Genomic DNA, 23,377 nt, shown 5'->3' with positions numbered 1-23,377 from the left:
GAAGGATCGATTATAACCTCATTACCAGGGCAACCGGGGATTAGAAAAAACAGCCAACTGGAATCACAGATTTCTGGGGGAGTTTGTTTCCACAGGATAACACAGCGCTGATGTCTGAAGTCTTGGCATCTTAACAAAACCCCTTTGTTCAAAGCAGACTTCCAAAGACAGGCCTGTATGATCAGGAAACAGAGTACATGTGTAATGGATACAGATGTCAACACGCCTTATTGCCCCATAACACAAGACCAACATTCTTGAGAAAGTTCTCTTTTAACACTTGCCCAAACCAAAGTCTATTACCTTGTGCTAATTTGCAGAACGGTACCTCTCTCTCCAGGAACGCAGAGGAAACAAGACCTTGCCGTCCTAACTTTCTTAGACTCCTTTTTGTTCATTGAAGAGATTCCTGGTTTTGAAGTGAGCTCTGGAGTTTCACTCATCAGGGCTAATAAGAAACAACAAAAGAGGGGCTCCTGGCCAGCTCAGTTGGAAGAGCATGCAACTCTGGATCTCGGGGGTTGTGAGTTCGAGCCCCACATTCAGTGTAGAGATTACTTAAAAAAAAAAAAAAAAAAAAAGCGGGTCCATGGAGCTTGGTTTTACCTGCACAGAAAAGGGGCTGAAGAGGACGTAAGAGTAAAAGAAGGAGCACGTAGCATCATTTTTATAGATGACACCTACAAAGAAAAAGAGGTGTCAGCGGCTAGAATGGCTCTTAAAATGTGCTCCCCAGACCAGCCGCAGCGGCATCACCACCTGGCAGCCTGTTAGAAATGTACATTTTTGTGTCCCACCCCAGACCTACAGAATCAGAAACGGGGTGGGGGGGGCAACACTCTGCGATTGAACACATCTTCCAGATGAATCTGAGGCACACTGAGGTTTGAGAGCCCCTGGGCTACCGAGTGACAGGGGTCCAATACAAAAAGGGTAGCTGGGGAAGGCCTCTGTGGGGGGGGGCATTTTGTGTCTTTCTTCTCTTTTAGAGCATAAGCCCCTTGAGGGCCAGGATTTGGGGCTTACTCTCTGCTCTGCCCAGTGCCAGGAACAGCATCTGACACCCAATAGGTGCTTAGCAAATGCTGAATGAATGTATTTAAGAAACAGCACCTACTGTATGCCCGGCGCTGTTCTGAGGACTTTTAAAAATCTTAAACTCCCAATCTTTGCAACAAACTCTATGCTGTAGGCTCAGGGAGGGGGTTGTCACCTACCCCCAGTTACTCAATAGAACATGGCCAAGCTGATTCCCTCCCCAGGCCAGTGTATATGTGTGTGTGTGGGGGGGGGGTGGTCCCAGCTGGAGCCCCGGGACAGTCAATATCCCCAGTTCACTCTCAAACCCTTCTCCCCACACTCTTCTCACTTCCCCTTCTCACTTCCCCCCCCTGCTGACCTCCCCTGTCCTTGCTGACCACAGGCAACCTCACTTTCAGGAAAGAGGATGAAGCAATTATCTTAATGCCTGCTCCACTCAATGAGGGGCACGCTGAGCTCATTTCATCCTTGTTCAACACCCGCATGAGGTTGACCCATTGTGGGAGAGACCGCATTTTACAGGGGGAAAAAAAATGAGGCTCCACAGAGAGTTTCAAGCGACTTGCCCAAGGTCACACAGCTAGGACGTTTATGCTCCAGGGAGCACTGATGGAGTGCTAAGGAGTTGTTGCTGGGCAGGGTGTGGTTGCTGGGGATACAGTGACAAGCAAGACCGGGATCAAGAGGGAGACAGGAAGTAGGGAGGGGAGAGCGGAGCAGGAGGCTCCGGGGCAAAGGTGCCAGGAGAGAAGTCAGAACTGCGGAGACTCTGCACGGCACCCTCCCCTCCCCCCTGCCCCGCCCCCCGCAGCCCTTTTCCCGCCCAGTTCCTCCTGGCCCGGTTCCTCTTTGCCCTGATCCCAGCGTCGGGTCAGCCCATACAAAGCCGGGCCTCCTCTCTGGCAGGGCGGCAGGACCGCAGGGGTGCATGCTCAACATGCGGGCTCCTCAGTTGCTGTTGCTGCTGCTCGCCCTGCTGCCGGCTGCAGGTGAGTGCGTGAGGGCCCAGCTGGCCCGCAGGGGTGCCCGGACCCATCACACCGCTGATCATGCCCCCCCCCCCCGCCCCCCCCCCCCCGCAACCTTGTTGCAGGCTCAGTCCCCGTCCTCTGCTTCACCCACTATGAGGAATCCTCCGGCATATGCAAGGGCCTCCTGGGGGGCGGTGTCAGTGTGGAAGACTGCTGTCTCAACCCTGCCTATGGCTTCCAGGAGCCTGGCAGCAAGCTTTGTCAGGCATGCAGGTGAGGGGGAGCCTGGGGGCCACCCAGGACTGGGCTCTTTCCTTCTCTGGGGTTTCCAAGGGTGACTCCCAAGGCCCCGATCATGACCATAGCTCGGGGTTTCTCAGCCTCGCCTCTATTGACATTTGGGGCCAAAAAATTCTTTGTTGTGGGGGCCTGACCTGGGCATTGCAAAGCCTGTGTTTTGTAACATCCCTGGCCTCCCACTAGATGCCAGTAGCAACTCCCAACCAACTGTGACAACCCAAATCCTCCAGACATTGCCAAATGTCCCCCCAGGGGCAAAATCGGCCCTGGTTGAGAACCACTGCCATAGCTTACATTTACTGAGCACCTCCCGCGTACTGGAAGCATTAGAGGGTGGGGTACAGGTCAGGTGTGTTCTGAAGGTAGCTCAAGTCCCCTAATTGTGATGCCAGCTCACATTGAGTGCTTACTGCATACAGACATGTCGGGGTGGGAGAGTTTGGGAAATTCTCAGGGCAGCTCCAGGCCCCTAATTATGATGACACTTCACGTTCATTGATCACTGCCAGCCTACTAGATGCATTGCAGAGGTCAGGGGTAGCTGGCAGATTTCTGGGGTGACACTGGTCTCATCATGATGCCAGCTTACATGTAATGAGCCCTTACTGAACGCCAGACATGTTTTCTAACAGCTTAGCGTATATCCCAGGTACACCATGGGGATGGGAAGCTTGAGGGTTTTTGAAGGTAGCTCTGGGCCCCTAGTAATGTCAACAGTTCACATCAATTTAGTATTATGCTGTGCACGGGGTTAGGGATAGATCTGGAGTAGTTCTCTTTAAAAAAAATATAGATTTTTTGAGAGAGAGAGAGAGCACGGGAGCGGGAGGAGGGGTAGAGGGAGAGAGAATCTTAAGCAGGCTCCACACTCAGTGTGGAGCCTGATGCAGGGCTCGATCTCACGACCCTGAGATCATGACCTGAGCTGAAATCAAGAGTCAGACGCTTAACCGACCGAGCCACCCAGGCGCCCCAGATCCGGGGTATCTCTGACAGGGTCTCTGAGCTCACTGGGACAATAGCTTCTATTTATTAAGAACTTTTTGTTTGCCAGCTACCGAGCATGGTGGTGGCCTGGTAGGTTTCTGACAGCAGTTCTGGGCCCTTAGTCCATACATTTGCTTACTGCATGTCTGGCACTAGCCTTGGGGGACTTCAAAGTGTTCCAGGTCCCCAGTCATGAAGGTCAGTACTTACTGTGTGCCCCCCTCTTCCCGTTCAATCCCTAACATCCCTAAGGGGTGCATACCCTGATCAATCCATTCCATGTACCTTTATCCTGCACCCCTGCCTGTGCCTGCCCTCGCCCCGCAGTCCAGTACACCCCATCCTTGCCAGCTCAAGCTAGGGTAGGACACGTGTGCTCCTCTCTACAGGCCCCCACAATGGTCCCCGTGGTCTGCGTGGGCCCCCTGCTCAGTGACCTGCACTGAGGGATCCCAGTTGCGGCACCGGCGCTGCATAGGCCATGGTGGGCAGTGTGCCGAGAAGGTGGAGCCCGGGACCCTTGAGTGGCAGCTGCAGGCCTGTGAGGACCAGCCGTGCTGTCCTGGTGAGGAGGCTCAGCGAGGCAGGCCAGCGCTGCCTGTCGCCTGGCCCTGGGAACGCACAATCAGTGCAGGGGCCCTGAGGGTGGGACTGTGCCTGATGTTTGTGAGGCGCTGAGGAAGAGGCCGGTGTGGCTGGAGGAGAGTTGTGGGAGGCAAGGTCAAAGGGGGGCCCGATCCTGTGGGCCACGGTGAGGACGCTGGCTTTTATTGTGTGGTTGTGGGCAGAGGAGAAATGTGATCTGACTTGGGTTGCGTCAGATCCCTCTCACTGTCCGGAGGAGGGCGGATGGTCTGTGGTGAGGGCTGAAGCAGCGGGACCCGCGGGAAGGCTACTGCAGTCATCCTAGGGTGGACTGGGTGTGGCAGAGGACGTGGGGCACACAAGGAAGCAAGGACCCCTGAATGATGCCCCCACTTCCCTCCTGTCCCCCTCTCTTCTCTCCCATAGAGATGGGTGGCTGGTCTCACTGGGAGCCCTGGATGCCTTGCTCTGTCACCTGTTCCAAAGGGACCCGGACCCATCAGCGAACATGTAATCAACCCACCCCCAAGTGTGGGGGCCACTGCCCAGGAAAGCCACAGGAGTCTGAGACCTGTGACACCCAGCAGGTCTGCCCCAGTGAGTGAAGGCCACTGATGTGGGCACCCAGGGTGGGTCTGGGGGTTACAGCAGGGAACTTCCAGGGTGGGAGGACTTCACGTGTGACCACACTTGGTGTCCCCCCAACCCCCACTCCACCACAGTACATGGGGCCTGGGCCGCTTGGGGTCCCTGGGGCCACTGCTCGGGGTCCTGCCACGGTGGACCCAGCGCACCTACCCAGAGACGAAGCCGCACGTGTTCTGCACCTGAGCCCTCCAAGAAGCCTCCTGGGAAGCCGTGCCCAGGGCTGAACCACGAAACCCGGCCCTGCTCTGGCCTGCCACCCTGCCCAGGTACACAGGGATGAGGCCCCTGACACTCTGTTCTCGATTCAGTCACCGATGCTCTGCCGTTTCAGGGGACAGAGATCTTAGACCATGTGACCATGGAGCTCTTCATTTTGCGGCAGTCCGCCTCAAGGGTCTAGGGGCTGATGGGGAGATTGAGGTGACCTTTCTTCTCACTCCTATCCCCCACCCCCACAGTGGCTGGGGGCTGGGGGCCATGGGGTCCTGTGACCCCCTGCTCTGTGACCTGTGGCCTGGGGCAGACCCTGGAAAGACGGAAGTGTGATCGCCCTGTGCCCCAGCATGGGGGCCCCCCCTGTGCTGGTGAGGCCACCCGGGCCCACATCTGCAACACAGCTGTGCCCTGCCCTGGTCAGTAGCTCAAGATGTGCCATCTCCATGCCTAAGCCCCTCACCCATCCCTGCTGCTAATGCCTTATTCCTGCCTCGAATGCCCCCATTCCTGGCCCTGGTGCCTCGGCCCCACCTCTGACCACCGCCGCTCCTTCCCCCCGGTCGTCATTCCTTCCTCTGAATCCCCTCACTGGCTCCCTTCTTTGGTGCAAGCCCTGGTTGCCCCTGTCTCTGCAGTGGATGGAGAGTGGGGGTCCTGGGAGGAGTGGAGCCCCTGCATCCGTCGGAACATAAACAATATCAACTGTAAGGAGATCCCGGGCCAGCAGACACGCTCGAGGAGCTGCAAGGGCCGCAAGTTTGATGGACGGCGGTGCCTCGGGCAACAACAAATTATCCGTCACTGCTATAACATCCAGCAATGTAGCTGTGAGTGCCCCCACCCCCGGCCGACTCCACTGTGAGGATGGGGCAGCCTGTGCGGGGCGGGGCGGGGGGGGTTCTGACTCTACCTTGGACCCCATGTCCCTGCTGCCTCTCTGTCTCTCTCTGTTTCTCTCTCTCTCTCACCACCTCCACTGAGACCTCTCATTCTGACTCATTGCAGGGAAAGGCTCATGGTCGGAGTGGAGTTCCTGGGGGCTATGCATGCCCCCGTGTGGACCCAACCCCGTCCGCACCCGCCAGCGCCTCTGCACGGCCCAGCTCCCCAACTTCCCGTGAGTGAGGGGGCAAAGCGTGCCCAGGAGGGGGTCATGATATCCATATGTGAGCAGTGAGGGTGGGAGAGTCGGCTCAGCTCCCCACAACCAGGGCATCCTCCGCTGGGTCTAAGATGCCTGCCTTGAGGAGTGTCCTCTCCCTCCTGCAGGAAGAGGAAAGTCACTAAAGAAGCAGCCGAGAAAAAGGATCCTGAGGGGAGAATGAGTAGCCTCTGTGCCCTTTTACCTCTCATTCAGTCCCCCAGCCATCCAGCCACTCAGCCAGTCCTTCCTGTGACCATGCACTCGGCCCTCTCGGTTACCCATGCTTCCATTTGCCCCTTCAGTCACTCAGGCCTTCATCCACTTACTCATTCCTTCAGCCACCCACATCTCACCCAACGTCTCACCGCCCCAAGACGCTTGAGGCCTTTTCGGCAACACTTGCAGACACACAGAACCCAGGTCCCGTGGGTCCCCTGAGGGATCCAGGTCAGCAGGGCCCTGACAGAAGGCTGATGCAGAACAGTTGGTACATGGAAAAGGGGCTGACACCTCGCCCTGGATCCAGGAAGCTGATCAGGGGTCACCCGGCAGGAAGGGGTCAGGAAAGGCATTCCCAGTGTCAAGACTGTGTGAGCAGAGTCCTGGATACTGGTGACCAACTGCCCAAAGCTGGTTTCCTGGTGGCCCAGGTGTTAGAGAGGGTGTAAACACTCACTCCTCCCTTCTTTATTTCCACATACGTCAAGCCACTAGATGAAATGGGCTATTTTCAACTCATGGAAGGCCTGCCATCTGGGAAATGGTCTCCGGTTCTGGGGTTTCTAGTAGGTTCTGAAGATGAGTTAGAGGTGTTGAATGGAGGCAGGAAGCACTTGACAGAGTAGGGAAATGAATGGATTTGATTGAGGGAATGGGGGTGAGAGTGAATGAATGGAATGCTTGTTTCGTGGGAGGAACAAGCCAGGCAAAGACCATTCTGGATGTGGGACTAAGTCTGGATAAAGTGGAAGAGAGAGGGATTGCCTTGGGCCAGGCATGTGGGCCCAAAAGCAAGACCTCAAATACCAGGCAAGGCATTTGGGGTTTTTTTTTCCCCCCCAGTGGGCAATGGGGTGAGATGTGAAGGGTTTTGGAGGTAAGAGAAGGTAGCTCTTGTCAACGAGTAACAATTACTAGCATTTATTGAGTACTTACTGTGTACCAGACACCACTCTGAGCACTTTACCAAAATTAACTAATTTATCCTCACTCAGCCCAATATGGTGGGTATCATTATTCTTCTGATTATTCCCATTTTTCAGATGAGCACAGGGAAGATAAAGAAATTGCCCAATATCTCATAGCTAACAAATAGTTAGCTCAAACTCAGTAAGAGTTTGTCGAATGCATTCTTGCCTTCCCTGAGCTTCTCCCCTCCATTCCCCCTCTAATGCCCCAGGCCCACCATTACCGTGGTCGAAGGTCAGGGTGAGAAGAACGTGACCTTCTGGGGAAAACCATCAGCACGGTGCGAGATGCTGCAGGGGCATAATACGGTGGTGGAGGAGAAACGGCCATGTCTACACGTGCCTGTCTGCCAAGACCCTGAGGATGCGCAGCCCTAACACCGCCCTCTCCCACTCTGACCCCCTGCCCTCCCAGACCTCAATAAATGGGCCTCTTCCCCAGGAGTGGGGCAATAGCATCTTCTAGGCCAAAGGGCACGGCACGGGCAGAGATGCAGTGGCTTGTTGTGGAAAACAGTATTTTCCACCGTGGTCACAGCTGGGCAGGTCCCTTCGCCGCTGCCTCAGCCCCAGGGTCTGCCCCCCGCCCCAACCACCCCCCAACCCCTTGCGCGGCGTCCCGGGGCGTCCAGCACGTCCTTCTGCAGAGCTCCGCGTTATGGGTTTTCTGGTTGGCTACTCGCCTGGCCGGCACTTTTTGATTGGCCGGCGTGCCTACGTTCCCCGCCCCCCCCCCCCCCCCCCCCGCCGGAGCCTCTCGGCTGGCGGGTTCCGCATCAATCCCGCTCTGAGCCGCGGCAGAGGCGGCAGAGGCGTGGCTGGGGTTGGCGCCCAGCCGCGTGAACACCTGCACCCACCCACTCCCAACAGCCCAGATCCAATGCCGCAATTAGCGGGGACCGAAAGAGGGGTGGCGGTTGGCGGGGGGGTGGGCCGAGGAAGTGCCTGTGAGGTGCTCTGAGCTGGGGCGGGAGCGAAGAGAAGCCAGAGTCAGCATCTGCCAGAAGGAGCCCCTCTGACAAACCCAGACACAGATTCCTTTAGTATTTGTGCATTCATTCAACACTTTATAGCGTCTACAGCATACGAGAACGAAGTCTGGGCATCTGGGGTGGAGGAGGACTGGTAGAAGGAGAGGACATGTGAGCGAGGGAACAAACTCAGAATATGCGATCCTTTCGTTGAACATTTTTTTTCAACACTTATCAACGCCTACTGTATACTAACAATAGCGCTGGACAAGAGGAGTCAGAACAGCACGTGTCTCCACAGTGAAGGGAACAAACCCAGACACTAAAGCTGTTGGCATTTGCTCAGTGTTGCACTAATTAGAATTTACTGAATGCTGAGCCCCTGGTGATGAGGCAAATCATAAGAATCATCATAATTATGGTATTAGCTAATACTTATAGAGTGCTTGCCGTGTGCCTGGTAGTGTTTTAAGTTGCACAGCATGAATTCATTTACTCCACAACAAGCCTATGAGGGTCACTGTTATCATTATTCCCATTTACAAAGGCACAGAAAGGTAGCAGGCTGGACATTTGAAGCACGATGTGTGCTATGAGTGGAGGGATGCCTCTGTGGAAGGGTTCAGATGGGAGATGCGTGACACCTGGATTCTGTCAGGGTGCTCACTCCTCTGGGTCGGTTTCCCCCCATAAAATAGGTCAGTTGATGGGTTGAAATAAAGACAAAGTTGAATTTTTGGTCATCTTGGGAAGAATGAGCTGAAGGGAGTGATTCTGGTTGCTTACTACAGGGTATGAGAGGTATGTGTCTACAAGAGAGTGGAACTTTGCACATCATGAGACACATATCTTTGTGTATGTGTGATATGCAGACCTATGGGCCTGTGCAAGAATTAAGGATGTATTGAGTGTATGTGGAGTGCATGTAAAGTTACAACCATGTGTGCGCCATAACAGTCTGAGTTATAGGTGTGTGTGTGTGTGTGTTTGTGTGCACGTGCACACATGTACATGTGCATTAAGATGTCGTGGATAATACATGTGTGTGAGTTTTAAACATGGGTACAATACTGATTACAAACATATGTCAGGGGTGTGTGTTTCAGAGTCATTGCTCACTAATGCACAACAAAGAAAATCATTCCTGGAGCCCCTTCTATTCGTTCATTCCTGCTGGAGACGATGGAGACAGTGCAGAGGAGGCTTACCTCTGCCTCAGGGAGTTGAGACACTCCTGAGGGGAATCCTCATTCTTCTGCTAAACAACCTCCAAAATATTAATTTCTGGAAACCGAGCCACCTGGAGAAAGGGACTGATGCTGGGGGCCATGAGTACTAGAAACGTGGGAATGGGGGCCCTGGGAAGAGGCATTCTGGAGACAGATTCCTAAGGAGCCCAACTTCTGACTCCCAGAGGAGCCAGAGAGGTCTGTTGACTTGCAGCTGCTCCTATCCCCTAGAGAGGGCACCATGGGTCCAACACAGCTTGTTTACTTCAGTTACTGAGCAAAAAAACTGAGAAGCACATACTTCTAAATGTTGGAAAATACATGATTCATGGGAGCTCCCCATCTGGGCAACACTGGGATATGGAATGCCGGAGAGAGCATCCAGGAAGGAGAGGGAAGGAATGGCCAAAGCGAAGGCCTGGAGGTGGGACTGAAGCTGCCTGGCATGGAGGATGGAGTAGAGAATGGTTTGGAAGTATTGAACTTGAGGACTGGGGAGGCTAGGGTAAGAGGGGATGGAATCTGAGTCCTGGGGAAGGGGACTTCCTGGAGACCTTAGCCAAAGATGATCCTTGAGAGAGAGAGGTAAAGGACATTCCTGGCAGAAGTCACAGCACATGCGAAAATATAAAGGTTGTCTCCTCCCCCCACCAGCCCCCCATACCCTTAGAGATGGGTCAGGTGATCATCTTGATAGATGAGGAAACCAAGTCTCAGCAGGGTTAAGTCACTTTCCCGGGGGTATGGTGGAGGTCTATTTTGAACTTCAAGCACTCTGACTCTAGACTCCACACCTTTACTACCTTGTTTAAACGGACCAAGGATTTAAAGAATAAAGAATGAACAAATGAATAAGTGGATGATTCACCTGAAAATCCTGCAAGCAGAAGAGACTCCAAATCTGCCTATTTCTTACCGTATCTTCTTCTACCTCACTTGGTCCACCATCATCACTCACTATGGCCCACAAGGACCTGCTCAGTCTGGTCCCTGCTAACCACTCTGACCCCATCTCCTGCCACAAACCCCCCTTGCTCACTTTGTTTCAGCCACACTGGTACCTCTTTCTAGCACATTCTTTTTTTAAAAAAAAACGAATGGATCACAAAGTGAACATGGCCTTTTGGGAATGAATTGGAGGTCTTGGATTCCTTCATCTGTAAAATGGGTATGTTTCCCACCCCATAGTATTGTTGTAAGGGTTGGATGAAACAATACACCTAAACAGCTTAGTTGGGTGCTGCCAACAAATGATTGTTTTTAAATGGATTCATGCTTTCATTGTAGTCAGGATCTTACAGGAGCTGACGGGATGGCTTCCACAGCCCCCCTCTGCCTGGACTATAAAGGTAATTTGCTCATGTGGCAAACATTATTTGGCACCTGCTGTGTGCATACCCTAGGATGGGTCTGCCTCTGTCTGTGGAAAGTTCTCCGGTGCAGGGGAGTCAGCCATGGGCACTGATATCAGGTGGTTATGGTGGGTTTTGGCTTATCCAGGGCAGAGCGATGGGGGCATACAGACTGAGTGTGTGTGTAGGGCCCCGGGGGGTGGGGGACAGAGATGGACACACATCAGGTCTGGAGCTTCAGGGAATGGGTCTGTGTGGCAGATCTAGGTTTATCATGATCGTCTGTGGGTATGTGATTTGTCTGGGTGTGCATGTTCGTGTGAGTTTCCTTGGGTCTCTGTGTGTAGGTGTGGTGCCTGTGTGTGTGTGTGTGTGTGTAGGCATATATGCATGCATGCCCATGTGTGTTACCCCGGGCTTGTGTATGTCTGTATAGATACCTAGATCGGAGTGTTCTCCGTCTGTACGTGCCTCCATGTGTTTCTTTACTTTTGTGTGTGTCTATATGTATCTCCACGTGTGTGTCATTCCTGTGTGCCTCCAGGCCCCAGCAACCCAGGGCAAGCGTGTGTACCGCGCCCAAGTGTCCAAGTTTGCCTGTCTGATGCTGTCTATGCCACCCCAGCACCCTCTCTCTGCCTAGCTGAGCCCATATGGATATAGGAAATTGATCTCCCCTCACAGGGTACTGCTTGTGACCCCCATCTGTCGCGGTGAGGAGGTTATTTCTCTACTTTTGAGTCTCTGCGTGTGCCTCCACTCCCCCCCTCCACCCCCCCTCATGCCTTCTGTGGTGAATATCAACACTGGAAACTGAGTATCTGCAGAGAATCCTGCGTGTGGGTGCGACCGGGTGTGAAGACCAGAATGAGGCGGGGTGGGGGTCTTGCCTGACCACTCACCCCGACCCTCCCGACAAGTATCTACCCCGCCCCCACTCCCCAAATTGCGCATCCCCAATCGGACGAGGGGGAGGGGAAACAGGATGCGGCGTGGCGCGTGCGCACTGCCGCCTTCAGCACCACGGACAGCTCCTTCGCCCCCGCCTACCGGCGCGTGCCACCACCTCCCCAGCACTGAAGGCGCGCTGACGTCACTCGCCGTTCCTCCCCAAACTCCCCTTCCCGGTCGCCTTGGTCGCGTCCGCGCCGCCGCCGGCCCAGCTGGACAGCACCACGAAGGGCGCGAGATAGGGGGGTACGGGCGCGACCATCCGCGCTGCGGCGGCGGCGACTCAGCGCTGCCTCAGTCTGCAGCGGGCAACCGAAGAGTCGCGTCGTGCCCGAGAGCGCAGCAGTGCTCCTGGGCCCCGCGCGGTCCGCCCCCGCGGCTCCTGACCCGACTGCTCCTAGGACCCCCTGCCCCGCGCCGCAGCCATGAACTACCTGCGGCGCCGCCTGTCGGACAGCAACTTCATGGCCAATCTGCCAAATGGGTACATGACAGACCTGCAGCGCCCGCAGCCACCCCCGCCGCCGCCTGCTGCCCCCAGCCCCGGAGCCACGCCCGGTCCCACGACTGCCACTGCCGAGAGGGCCTCCGCGTCCGCCCCTGTGGCCTCTCCGGCTGCCCCTAGTCCCGGGTCTTCGGGGGGTGGTGGCTTCTTCTCGTCGCTGTCCAACGCGGTCAAGCAGACCACGGCGGCCGCGGCGGCCACCTTCAGCGAGCAGGTGGGCGGCGGCTCTGGGGGCGCAGGTCGTGGGGGCGCTGCCGCCAGGGTGCTGCTGGTCATCGACGAGCCCCACACCGACTGGTAAGCCACTGCCGCGGACGTCTTCCCGCGGGCCTGGGTCCCCAGATCGTTCCACGACGAGCACTTACCAAGCACCGCTTGTGTGCCAGGCACCTGGCCCCCTAGCCCAAACCCTTTTCCTTTAAATTATTATGCTGGGTGCTTCCTGTGTGGCCCGCCCTTGCCCCGCACCCGGCCCTCTCGATCCATACAGGGAGCAGTTATCGGGCGCCTGCTGTGTACCTCCTTCCCAAAAGCCTTGGCTTCGGTATATCCTGTGAGCATTCGGGAGCCTAATGTGCCTTGCCCCCCCTCCCCCAACCCTCACCCCAAAGGCCTTGTCCTTTAATGGATCTTGTGAGCATTTATCAAGTACCTGCAATGTGCCTTGTCCGGGAGCCCTTCCCCAAAGCCTTTGGCTTCCATGAATTTTGTGAACATTCATTGAGAGCTTGCTATGTGTCTTGTCCCCCTCAAACCTTGTCCTAAGGCCTTCTCTCTAATAGATCTTGTGAACATGTACCCAGAGTGTGGTATGTGCCCCATCCCAACCCTCCCCCCAAAGACCCTTTAAGCTATTCAGTGAACATTGATTGCCTGCTGCGTAACTCTTCTCACCGAAAGTGTTGCCTTTAATGGATCCTGTGAGCCTTTATTGAATGCCTTCTGTGTGTCCCAACTCTAAGTCCCCTCTCCAAGGGCTTATTTCTCTAAAGGATCTAGAAAGCATCTATTAAATGCCTGGTGTATGCCCTACCTCCAAACCCCTTTCCAAACATATTTTGCTCAAATGAGTCCCATGAGCATTTTTTAACCTTCTGTGTGTGACTCATCTTCAGACTCTCCCCAAAATCCTTTTCCTCCAGTGGATCTAGAAGGCATTTATTGAGTGCCTCGTTTCTCCTCCATTCTCAAGCTACTTCAAAGACCTTTCCTTTGGTAAACCCACCTAGCATTTATCACCTGCCTGCCGTGTGAGCCTTCTCTAAAGCTTCTTTCCTCCAGTGTATTGAGAAAGCATTTATTGTGTGCCTGCTATTTACCCCATCCCCAAACCCTTCCCCAGTGGCTTCAGTCTGCATGTGTTGAACACATTCTGCATGACCCAAGGTGTTCAACACATGCATAGACCTTAGACCTTCTCCATAAAGGCTTGCCTCCAGTTAATACAGTGATCAAATATCTAACACTTGTGTGCACCATTTCAGTCCTCTTTCCAGAGGCCTTTTCTTTTTAATCACCCCTTGGAGCATTCATGGAGCACCACCGTGTGCCTGATTCTATGCCCTCTCCACAAAAGCCTTTCCTTTCACTGATGGAGAATCAAGCTTACATAGGCCAAGCTTCTGCAACCCCATTCCCCTTCCCCGAAGACGTTTCCTCCAATGGATCCAGTGATTGTATGCCCACCCCTAGTCCCCCCCGCCCAGAAAGACCTTTTCTTTTAATGGATCCAGTGAGCATTTATTTATGTATTGTCTGCCAGGTGCTCGATTCTAATCACCTTCCCCCAAAGGCCTTTTCCTCCAGTGGCTCCTGTGAGCATTTATGGAGTGCCGTCTGTGTGCTCTATGTTCACACCTTCTTCCCAAAGTCTTTTTCTTTTAGTGGATCCGGTAAGCATATATGCAGTGCCTGCTGTGTGGAGGGAGTAGACACCCCTTCCTTACCCGTAGAAGAAACTGCGCTGGTCATAAAGCCTCTCCCTAGGGTCCTTTCTTTTGATAAATCTAGAGCCCAATTTATCAGGATTACCCCTTTTCCACTCCCCTCAGTGTCCCTAGGATTCCCTCTCCCAATCTTAAGTCCATACCCCAAAAGGTCTTTCTTTTACTTAAGCCAGTAAACACTTAGTGAGTTCCTACTATATAAGGGCCATTCTCAACGTCTTCTTTCCAAGTCTGAAAGTTGCTGCCCCGTCTCAAGACCTCTCTCTCCAGGGGTCTATTTCAGCCTAAATTTATTGAGTACCAGCTTTTTACTGGTTAGATCACCCCTTCCCCCAGGAGCCTTTACCCAGCAGCCTTTCTCTCTCTTCAGAGCCATTTATTCATTCTACAGGTATTTATTGCATAGTTCCCATGTGTCAGAGTGTGGGAGGCATCCATTTAGCATTACTATATACTAGGAAGAACCCTCCTTCAGTTCCCTTTCCTTCTAATCCCAACCACCAGCTGGATTCTCTATACCTTTTTCTCCATTCAACCCCACAATCGTTTAATAAGCACTTATTGTATACGAAGGACCCCATATTCAATGCCTCTTTCCCTCTCCCTCTTGAAGCCCTAATTCCCCTTCGACCATCTCCATCTGACCTTTGACACTACGCAATCTGGAAGGCTCACAATGTGCACCTACTGTATTCTGGCTAGGTCCCCTCCCGCACTTCTTAGCCATCTTCCCAACTGCTTCCCCCCGCCACATTAATCCAAAAAGCATTTATTAATCTCTGACTATATTCTTTTCAAACAACCACATCCCTCTTTTCTCCATCAACACCCACTCACACAGGAGCCATCTTCTTAGCTAAATTTGCTCCATTGAAGTCAACAAACCTTAATGGGGCCCCTGCCGTATATTGGTAACCACTCTCCTTTAGACTTCACTTCCCCACTCCTATACTCCAGGAAGTTTCTTTGCTGCGTTTTCCTTTGTTCCATCAAACATTTATTAATCATCTCCCGAATACTGACAAGACCCTCCCCTTTCCATAATTACAACTCCAGTGTTTTCCATTTTTTTCTAAGTTGTCCAGCAAACATTTATTAAGCTCCTGTTAAATTCAGTGAAAGATTCTTCCCTTTCCCTTCTGCATCTCAGAACCGCCCCCACCCCCTTATCCCAGCAGCTGCTCTAGTCTTTTCTTCTAGTCAATCTAGCAAATGTTTATTTAGTGTCTACTATAGATGGGGTGAGATGGACAAAGGGAGAGGGCCTGTGTACGCACACCAGGCTCAGCGTGGGGAACAGAGACCTCTACATCACCTGCCTGCAGATTTTGCAAGTACCATCCGAGCTTTGGGGATTTCAGCCTGGAATAAAGGAGGTGTTGTGCAAACTCCATAATGGACTGTACACCTAGATAGAGTCTGACACCTTTTCCACCAAACCTCACCACTCTCACTCTTCCCTGGGTCTCAAGTCCTCTGTGGCTCATGGTTGCAAACTCTGAGCTGAGAATCAACTCCCCTTTTTAGAGATAATTTAGCCCACCGGGACTATGGGTCACCTATTGGCTTGTGACCAGCACTTCATTTTCTTTATGCAGTAGTATAAATGAAAATAGAATCTAACAAGAATATATTACACGTAGTAAGTGGAATTATTACTATTTAGTGGAACTGTTACTCCAAGAAATAGAATCAGCAATGTATGCCATATATTATATATGACAGATGCCCTATCATGTATTTGCTATATAATAGGTTTAGAGTATATAATACATATATATGTGTATGTCTTTCTTCATGAAATGAGATAAAATAGAACAGGAAATATTAGACTCCATTGCACATAGTAAAGGTAATCATCTACTGAAACTTTCATTCCAATTATATATGTATGTTTATATACCTTCTAGGTACATACACACTTAGTATGTAATATGCAATATATGATATGTTACATAAGCCATACTATATTATATTTGCTGTATAACATTAGAGGTGTCATGTATATATTACATATATAGGGTAGGTTATTGTGTATCTATGTATATAGTGGGTTATATAAACTCTATCTCTTCTTGTGGCTTCTTTTCTTAGACTTCCCTGGAAGCAGGCCCTGAGACTCTGAGGTTTGTGTGCAGATTTATTGGGGAGAGCTCTTGGGAACACCACCTGTTGCGGGGGAGGAGTGAGGGAAGCAGGATTTAGCAGAGGGAAAGGTTGAGCTATGATGCAGCCACAACAGAAGCCTCAGCCCATCCTCTGGGGGAGCTCTGGAGCTAGGATGACCCTTCAGAGTTACCTCCATTGAGGCGGGGTATCCAGGCTTTTGTATTCTTACATCAGTCAATCCTTAGGCGCAGGCTACCCCCGGGAAGGAGGCATAGTCTTGGGGAAGGAAATCCCTGCAGCAGAGGGCAATTCCCAGTGAGGGACAGCACCATGAGCCTTCAGCAGCAAATCTCCCCAGAAGCTGGGAACTAGATATGAAGGCCTGAAGGTGAGCGTGGGTGTGTGTGTGGGGGGGTGAGGATCTGAGGGGAGCACAGAGTCCACTCCTTGTACTGCTCAGATTCACTTACTTCTTAGAGTAAGTTCGCCCCATCTGGGCACAGCATTTCTGGGATTGTAATTGGTCTGGTTTTCCGGGGGGAAGCTTGAAAGAGCACGGTTAGTGGGATGGACCATAGACTCTACCGCTGCCGTTGATAAAAGTGGCAGAAATAAATGAGAAGCATTGTCTCCTTCCTTCTACTATACGTTCCAGGTTCCCCTCACCCTCAGCTAGCGCCTCTCTTGGTCTCAGTGGCTTACCTGATGAGTGATCCATTCCCTCATCCCTGAGGGATCCCTGAGCCCTTGGTCCCCATGCCCTTCCCAGGCTGTGGTTGCTGTCCTTGTTCATTTCCCTGCAGAGTTGTGCAAGGAGTACTCACAGACAGCCAATGGATCGCCTGGGTGCCAAACTTATCCCCCCCACCCCCGGCTCCCGCCTTGTAAGAGCAGCCCCACCCCCTCCTGATGTTCAGGGTCATGTACCCCTGCAAAGACAGTGATTCATTCCTCTTCATATCCATCGGCATGTGGAACCTAGGTGTCCAGATGGCATCCGTAGCTTAGAATGTAATAGGATTCTCGCTGTGCTCCCTGGTAGCACTGTTCCCCCTTGGAGAACCAGGACCTCTAACCTTGCAGAGCCTTAAGGGGATGAGAAGCACACATTCCAAAAGTGGATCACTGGGATTGATGGTAAGCTGGGCCTCTCCTACTTTCACCTCCGAGTCCCCAGACCCATGTGTTCTACCTACTGGGAACACAGCACAAAGAATGGGCCGTCGATTTAGGGTCTTTGGAGGATGGTGCCCCATTTTTTCATGGTATCATGTCCAGGCTAGGATCTTAGCTGTGGCTAGTTGTTCAAGGCCAGCAGCTTCTGGGTGGTGTGGTATATAACATCATCAGTTGACCGTGGTCATGGGCCCACTTTGGCACCTCCTTTACTGTCAAGTGTGTCCTTCGTTTGATGCAGTGTCATGAGGGATCTCATACTGGTGGGTCAAACATTGTATAAGCCCTCGGGCAGCGATACTGGCTATGGCCCTGCAGTCAGGAAAGGCAAACCCACATATAGAATATGAGTCATTCATCTTTCCAGGGTGGAAGGGGCCCAGTGGAGTCAGCTTGCCACAAAGTGGCTAGTTGGGCTTCTTAAGGGATGGTGCCATGTCACAGGCTTAATGTTGGTCTCTGCTGCTGGAAGATTGGATATTCCGCAATAATGCCGTAGGTTCCACTTAGAGCCTCTATCTCTGCTCCTCTTGCTACTTCATTCATGTGCGCATCTGCTAGCGCTGGGCTGGCTGACTTGAGAGGCTGGCTGACATCATCGGGCTGACTCATTCTGTCTACCTGGTTGTTTAGTGCCGCTTCTGTTGTGGATGCTGTCCGGTGGGCGTTAACACACAATGCACAGATCTTCACGCCTCACTTTTTGCCCACTCCCATGTCCACCCACATTTCTGTGTCCCAGACCTCCTTGTCCTGATCTTCTTTTTTTAAGTTTTTATTTAAATTCCAGCTAGGTAACACACAATGTAATATTAGTTTCAGGTCTACAAGATAGTGATTCAACACTTCCGTACATCACCCGGTGCCCATCACCTATTTCCCCCATGCCCCCGCCCCGCCCCTGGCAACCATCAGTTTGTTCTCTATAGTTAAGAGTCTGTTTCTTGGTTTGCCTCTCTCTCTTTTTCATTTTGCTCATTTGTTTTGTTTCTTAAATCCCACATATGAGTGAAATCACGTGATATTTGTCTTTCTCCGACTGACTTATTTCGCTTAGCATAATATTCCTTGTCCTGATCAGCCAAGCCACCCATCACCCATCACTGCCCATCAGTGAGTATATATTCTAATCTTGGGCCATTTCCCTTTCCCTATTAAGTACATTACCGGGGGCATAGCCCAAAGCTCTGCCCATTGGGAGCTCTGCCACTGTCTTTCAGGACCACTCCAAGTGGGGCTATGGTACAGCCACTGTCCCTTTTTTGCTTCTCCCCACATACCAAGCCAGTCCATTTGTGACCCAAGCTTACGCTTTTTCTTCCTTCCTTCATCCACTGGTTGTAAGGAGGCCCCTTGGTGAGCTGAGGGAGGCGCTAGGGCACCAGTGTGGATGATACGGGCATCGAGATTACCTGCTCAGGCAGCTTGCTCAGTCTGGCTTGAGCCTGATCCCAGCCGCTGGGTCCATCTGACATTATTACTTGGTGGGCCCGCAGGACTCAGCTCATGATGGGGCACCTGGAGGTACAATCACTTGGTGCCCCATAGTCAAGCATTTTGTCTCTTCTGGAGCCCAGGAAGTGTTTCTCAAGAGTCATGTAATTCTCTGCTGCAGATGGCCTGGCCTTGCTCCAGAACCCCAAGGGCCTCCCACTCAAGCTTCCCGTAAGCTCCACACTGCATCTTTCCCCACTACTGACTTATCCGGTATCATAGGATCTACCAGGTCATATGGCCTAAGTGGAAAGACTGCTGGCACCATAGTCTGGATCTGCTGCCGAGCCCTTTCTGCTCTGGCCCCCATTCAGGGACGGCAGCCTTAGGTTGCACCTGAAAAATGAATCAAAGCAGTATCTCCAGGTGTGGAATATGCTGCCTCTAGAACCTGAAGACACCTACCAAGTGTTGTGTGTTTTTTCTCATGGTAGGAGGTGTGAGATGCAATGCTTTGCCCTATTACTTTGGGGGGGGTTGTCCTGGGCTTGCCTTGGACCACTATACCCCTAGAACTTTTACTAATGCAGCAGGCCCCTGAGTCTTTGTAGGGTTGATCTCCTACCCTCTGGAGTGCATGCGTCTTATCAAGACAATGTGCTACTCATCTCTTGCTCATCTTGCCCAATCAATATTGATGTCACTGATACAGTGGTCCAGTGTGACATTCTGTGGATGTCCAGATGGCCCAGTGCCTTTGGACCATATGATGACACAGGGTGAGAAAGACAGCATAGGCCCGTGGCAAGACCATCAACAAATATTGTTGTCAGTCCCATGTGAACATGAACTGTCGCAGATCCTCTTTTCTGATCAGAACAGAAAAGAGTACATTCAGGAAGTCAGCGGCCACCTGCCAGACCTGAGGTCTGCTCTAGCAATGGCATCCTGTGCATTACAGCTGCTTCCCTCGGGGATACTGCTTGGTCGAGCTTGCAGGAGTCTACAAACATTCTCCAGGAGCCAAACTGGTCAATTCGGTGGGAGATATGATGGGACTAACACCCCTGCATCCTTTAGATCTTTCAAAGTAGCGCTAGTTTCCACCATCACCCTTGGGACAGATATAATATTAGCTTGGATTTGCTGATTTGATCAGGGGAGGGGTGTGTAGTTCCAGAGACATCCATTTGGACCTCCCCACTACAATAGCTCTTACCCCACAAGCCAAGGAACCCACGTAGGGGTTCTGACAACTACAGATATGTCCAGTTTAATTATGCATTTGCAGACTGGGACCCACTTCAAACAGGACCTGGGACAGGACTTCATTTACCACCTTTCCACTGTTGTGCTTCTCAGCATGGCTGGTGCCACTCTTACCAGCATATTCCTTATTGATTTTGTAAGTTGGGTAGATCCTCTGGGCCTTCCCATAGAAGAGAGTCAGCTGATGAGTTTCTTAGACTTACATAATATGTCTTTTCTAACATGTCTGCTTCTTTGAGTCCTTTGATCCTTTTTTCCACAGTCTGCCATGGAAGATCTGGCATTTCTGCCAGTGTGGACCACTGTTTTCTCCAAGCTTCCACAAGTCATCCAACAGTGTATCGGCAACATCTCCTAGAGTCCTTGCCAGGGTTTTAAGTTCTGGGTCCTGGGAGAGCGCTCCAATGTCATGTTCCACCTCTTTGGTCCATTGTCCTCAGGAACCATTTTCATGCATACTTTTACAGCTCTTGGCAGTACATATTGGCCAGATTTTTCAGCTTCTGTGTATTATTTCTTTCCTTCCTTTGCAAGCTTAGAACCTCTCCAATCAGGTGTGCTAGGATTTGACCCTGCTTATTGATCTGGTTGCTAAGAGGGGAAGGGGGTAGGTTCTGAAAGGGGCAAGCATTGTTTTATAAGGCACCTGCTTCATTCAAGTCCTCCGTATTACCTTCAAGCAGAAAGGTCTACATTCTAACAAAGAGGAGGGGGCTGCTTCTGCAGGCCCAGTGGGTTCAGGTGAATCAATAAGTTTGAGGTGTTACATGCATCTTCCCAGATATCCCTACCCCAAGTCTAAGGGCTTCACTTGTCCTATTAGGGTCCTGATCATGGCATAGGAGATGTGCTAGGCCTGAGAACTCAACCTTCTCTGAGGTCTTGCTACACTTATGATTATGCCCTAACCTCTTGGTCCCCCCCCATCTGCCCTCCAGTTGCAGAAGATTGGGGTTTCCTTAAATGTAGCCAAGGGGGTCCTCTGGCTTTCACATTTTGCTTTGGATTAACGATTACTCACCCTGAACATGTCACATATTTCTTCAGCTAATCGATGGTGTTTAGCAAATAGTCACTGGAGTCTGCTTACCATTTCCCTCACGCCTCTCAAGTGCCAGGGATATTTCACCAACTGGGGCATTCCCTTCCACCAGTATCTCATTACAGTTCACTCTCAGTAAAAGTTACTGCTACCCCCAAACCTCAGGGGCCCACCCTGTAATTCTCACACTCATGAGAATGAACTCCGCACTGCCTCTTTTCCCACTACTGACACGTCCAGTATCATGGAATCTGCCAGATCACACGGTGCAAGTGGCATCCTGCCAGAACCACAGCCCAGACCCGCTACAGGGTGCTTTATGTTGCTACAGCATGTTCGGGGCTATCCAGGCTCCCCTCTCCCCGACAAATAATGGTTCCTCATTGCCTGCTGGCTGCTGGGTGACCCAATTCCAGAATGGTGTTAGAGTCTTTTTTTTGTGTGGCTTGACATCTCTCGCACACTGGTTTAGGTTGGGTTCTCAGGAAACAGATTTGGAGGCAGGCGTTTGTATGCAGGAGGCTTGCTGGGGAGTGCCTTTAGGATCAACGCCTGTAAGGAGGGCAGGGTTGGGCAGAGGGGGACGCTGGTCCACAATGCAGCTGCATCAGAGGCCTCAGCCGATCCTAGGGCGACCTCAGGGGGTGGGATGGTCCTTCGGAGTCAGCCTAGACTGAGGCAAAGAGGCCAGCCTTTGTACGCACTCGCAGACCAGATATAAGACATGGGCGGCCTGAAGTAGGTATAACCTTGGCCAAAGCAGTCCTCTGTGAGAGAAGACAGATCCCAGTGGGACATAGCCCTAAGCTGTCAAGAGCTGATATTCAGGGTGCATTGGCCATGAAAAGGACATCTGAGCAGAGCGCCACAGTATTCACTACACTTATGGTCAAAAAAGTTTGCAATATGGGGCCTGGGTGGCTCAGTCGGTTAAGCATCTGCCTTTGGCTCAGGTCATGATCCTGGGGGGTCCTGGGATCGAGCCCCGCATCAGGCTCCCTGCTCAGTGGGGGAGACTGTTTCTCCCTCTGCCTCCCCACTCGTCTTCTCCGTCGCTTTCTCTGTCTCTCTGTCTCTCAAATAAATAAATAAAATCTTTTTTTTTTTAAAGTTTGAAATACAGTGATATAACCTACACTCATCATTATTTTATAAGTGAAAAATGTGCAGGTCTCAGAGAAATTCTCTTCCAACACTTGTGAGGGGACAGTGTCAGTAATGGAGTGTGTGAGAGAAAGAGAGGGAGGGAGGGAGGGAGGGAGAGGGAGAGGAGAAAATGGCTGTGCTTGGAGTCTTTGGGGTTTGTCAGTGAAGTCGCCAGGGCCTGTCCGTGCTGTCTGTGTCAGAGGCAAGCCTGGGAGTGGCTCCTTTCGTCATCCCTCTTGTATGCGACCCCTGACTGGAGATGAGCTTCCGCGTGTAGCGAAACCTGTCGGGTAGGAATCCTGGGCCTGGGGGAGGATGCCGCTGGAAACCAAGCCCAGCCGGGTCGCGCCCAGGGAGAGTGACATGGCAGTTCCCCCTGCATCCGCTGTTGCTCCTACCCGTCTTCGCTCCTGTGGCTTCCCCTCGCCCTCAGCCGCACCGCTCCCCGCGCCCATCATTGCTGGCCCGGGCTTCCATCCCTAGACCCACCGCCAGCCTGCCCACCCCCGGTCTGCTCCTCCTTTTTTATATAGCCGCCCACCCACAGTTGGGTCCCTCACAGCGCACAGCCACACGCGGACAAGTGTGATCCCCCATGGGAAAGGGCCAGAGAGCAGAGAGATGCTTCAGGCCGCACAAGCAGACGCACGCAACTGAGGCATGCCCGGGCACACTCCATATACACGTATTCTCTACGGGTTTGTTTTGTTTTGTTGTTGTTTGGTTTATGCTTTTTGGTTTTGGGTTTTTTGCCATTTACGAACCTCCATGCAATTCCAAAGTACGTTAACAGCTTACGAAGCCCTCCTCCTTTGGCAAGGCTTTTCAAAAACATCTCTGGTCGGGGCGCCTGGGTGGCTCAGTCGTTGAGCGTCTGCCTTCAGCTCAGGTCATGATCCCAGGGTCCTGGGATCGAGCCCCGCATCGGGCTCCCTGCTCAGCGGGACGCCTGCTTCTCCCTCTCCCTCTCCCACTCCCCCTGCTTGTGTTCCGTCTCTTGCTGAGTCTCTCTCTGTCAAATAAATAAAATCTTAAAAAAAAAAAAAATTTCTGGTAGCAGTGTGATGAGCAGACCACGCTCTGGGGAACGCCTGCCTGCCGGCTGTGGTTTGAGGACTTAGTTTAGAGTTCACAGTGTCCTCTGACATTTACACACCTCCATGAGAGA

The 23,377-nt window shown here is 52.2% G+C and overlaps 2 protein-coding genes across 3 annotated transcripts in view; both read left to right on the top strand.

The window, feature by feature from the left end:
* Positions 1 to 1,881: 1,881 nt before the first annotated feature.
* Positions 1,882 to 7,523, top strand: CFP (complement factor properdin). The gene is made up of 9 exons (XM_035003856.1): positions 1,882 to 2,030; positions 2,135 to 2,285; positions 3,689 to 3,864; positions 4,311 to 4,481; positions 4,607 to 4,798; positions 4,991 to 5,164; positions 5,384 to 5,575; positions 5,754 to 5,865; positions 7,292 to 7,523. The coding sequence occupies exons 1-9, from the start codon at positions 1,970 to 1,972 to the stop codon at positions 7,455 to 7,457; spliced, it is 1,395 nt and encodes a 464-aa protein (XP_034859747.1). The 5' UTR covers positions 1,882 to 1,969; the 3' UTR covers positions 7,458 to 7,523.
* Positions 7,524 to 12,007: 4,484 nt separating this feature from the next.
* Positions 12,008 to 23,377, top strand: part of SYN1 (synapsin I) — a 46,563-nt gene continuing 35,193 nt past the window's right edge. For both annotated transcript variants that reach the window (XM_035003831.1, XM_035003827.1), the window contains exon 1: positions 12,008 to 12,384. In XM_035003831.1, coding sequence (XP_034859722.1) covers positions 12,008 to 12,384 — 377 coding nt within the window. The remainder of the gene's footprint in view (positions 12,385 to 23,377) is intronic.

This window comes from Mirounga leonina, unplaced genomic scaffold (assembly GCF_011800145.1).
Source record: "Mirounga leonina isolate KUSES-001 unplaced genomic scaffold, KU_Mleo_1.0 Mir_101609, whole genome shotgun sequence".
NCBI classification, from domain to species: Eukaryota; Metazoa; Chordata; class Mammalia; order Carnivora; family Phocidae; genus Mirounga; species Mirounga leonina.
Note: the sequence above shows the minus strand (reverse complement) of the source record. Positions and strands in the feature narration are given on the sequence as shown.

Coding starts and splice junctions, on each gene's coding strand:
- CFP (XM_035003856.1), top strand. CDS start 1,970: ATGCTCAACATGCGGGCTCCTCAGTTGCTGTTGCTGCTGCTCGCCCTG. Junction 4,482..4,606: donor CACCCAGCAGGTCTGCCCCA/GTGAGTGAAGGC, acceptor ACTCCACCACAG/TACATGGGGCCTGGGCCGCT. Junction 5,165..5,383: donor CACAGCTGTGCCCTGCCCTG/GTCAGTAGCTCA, acceptor CTGTCTCTGCAG/TGGATGGAGAGTGGGGGTCC.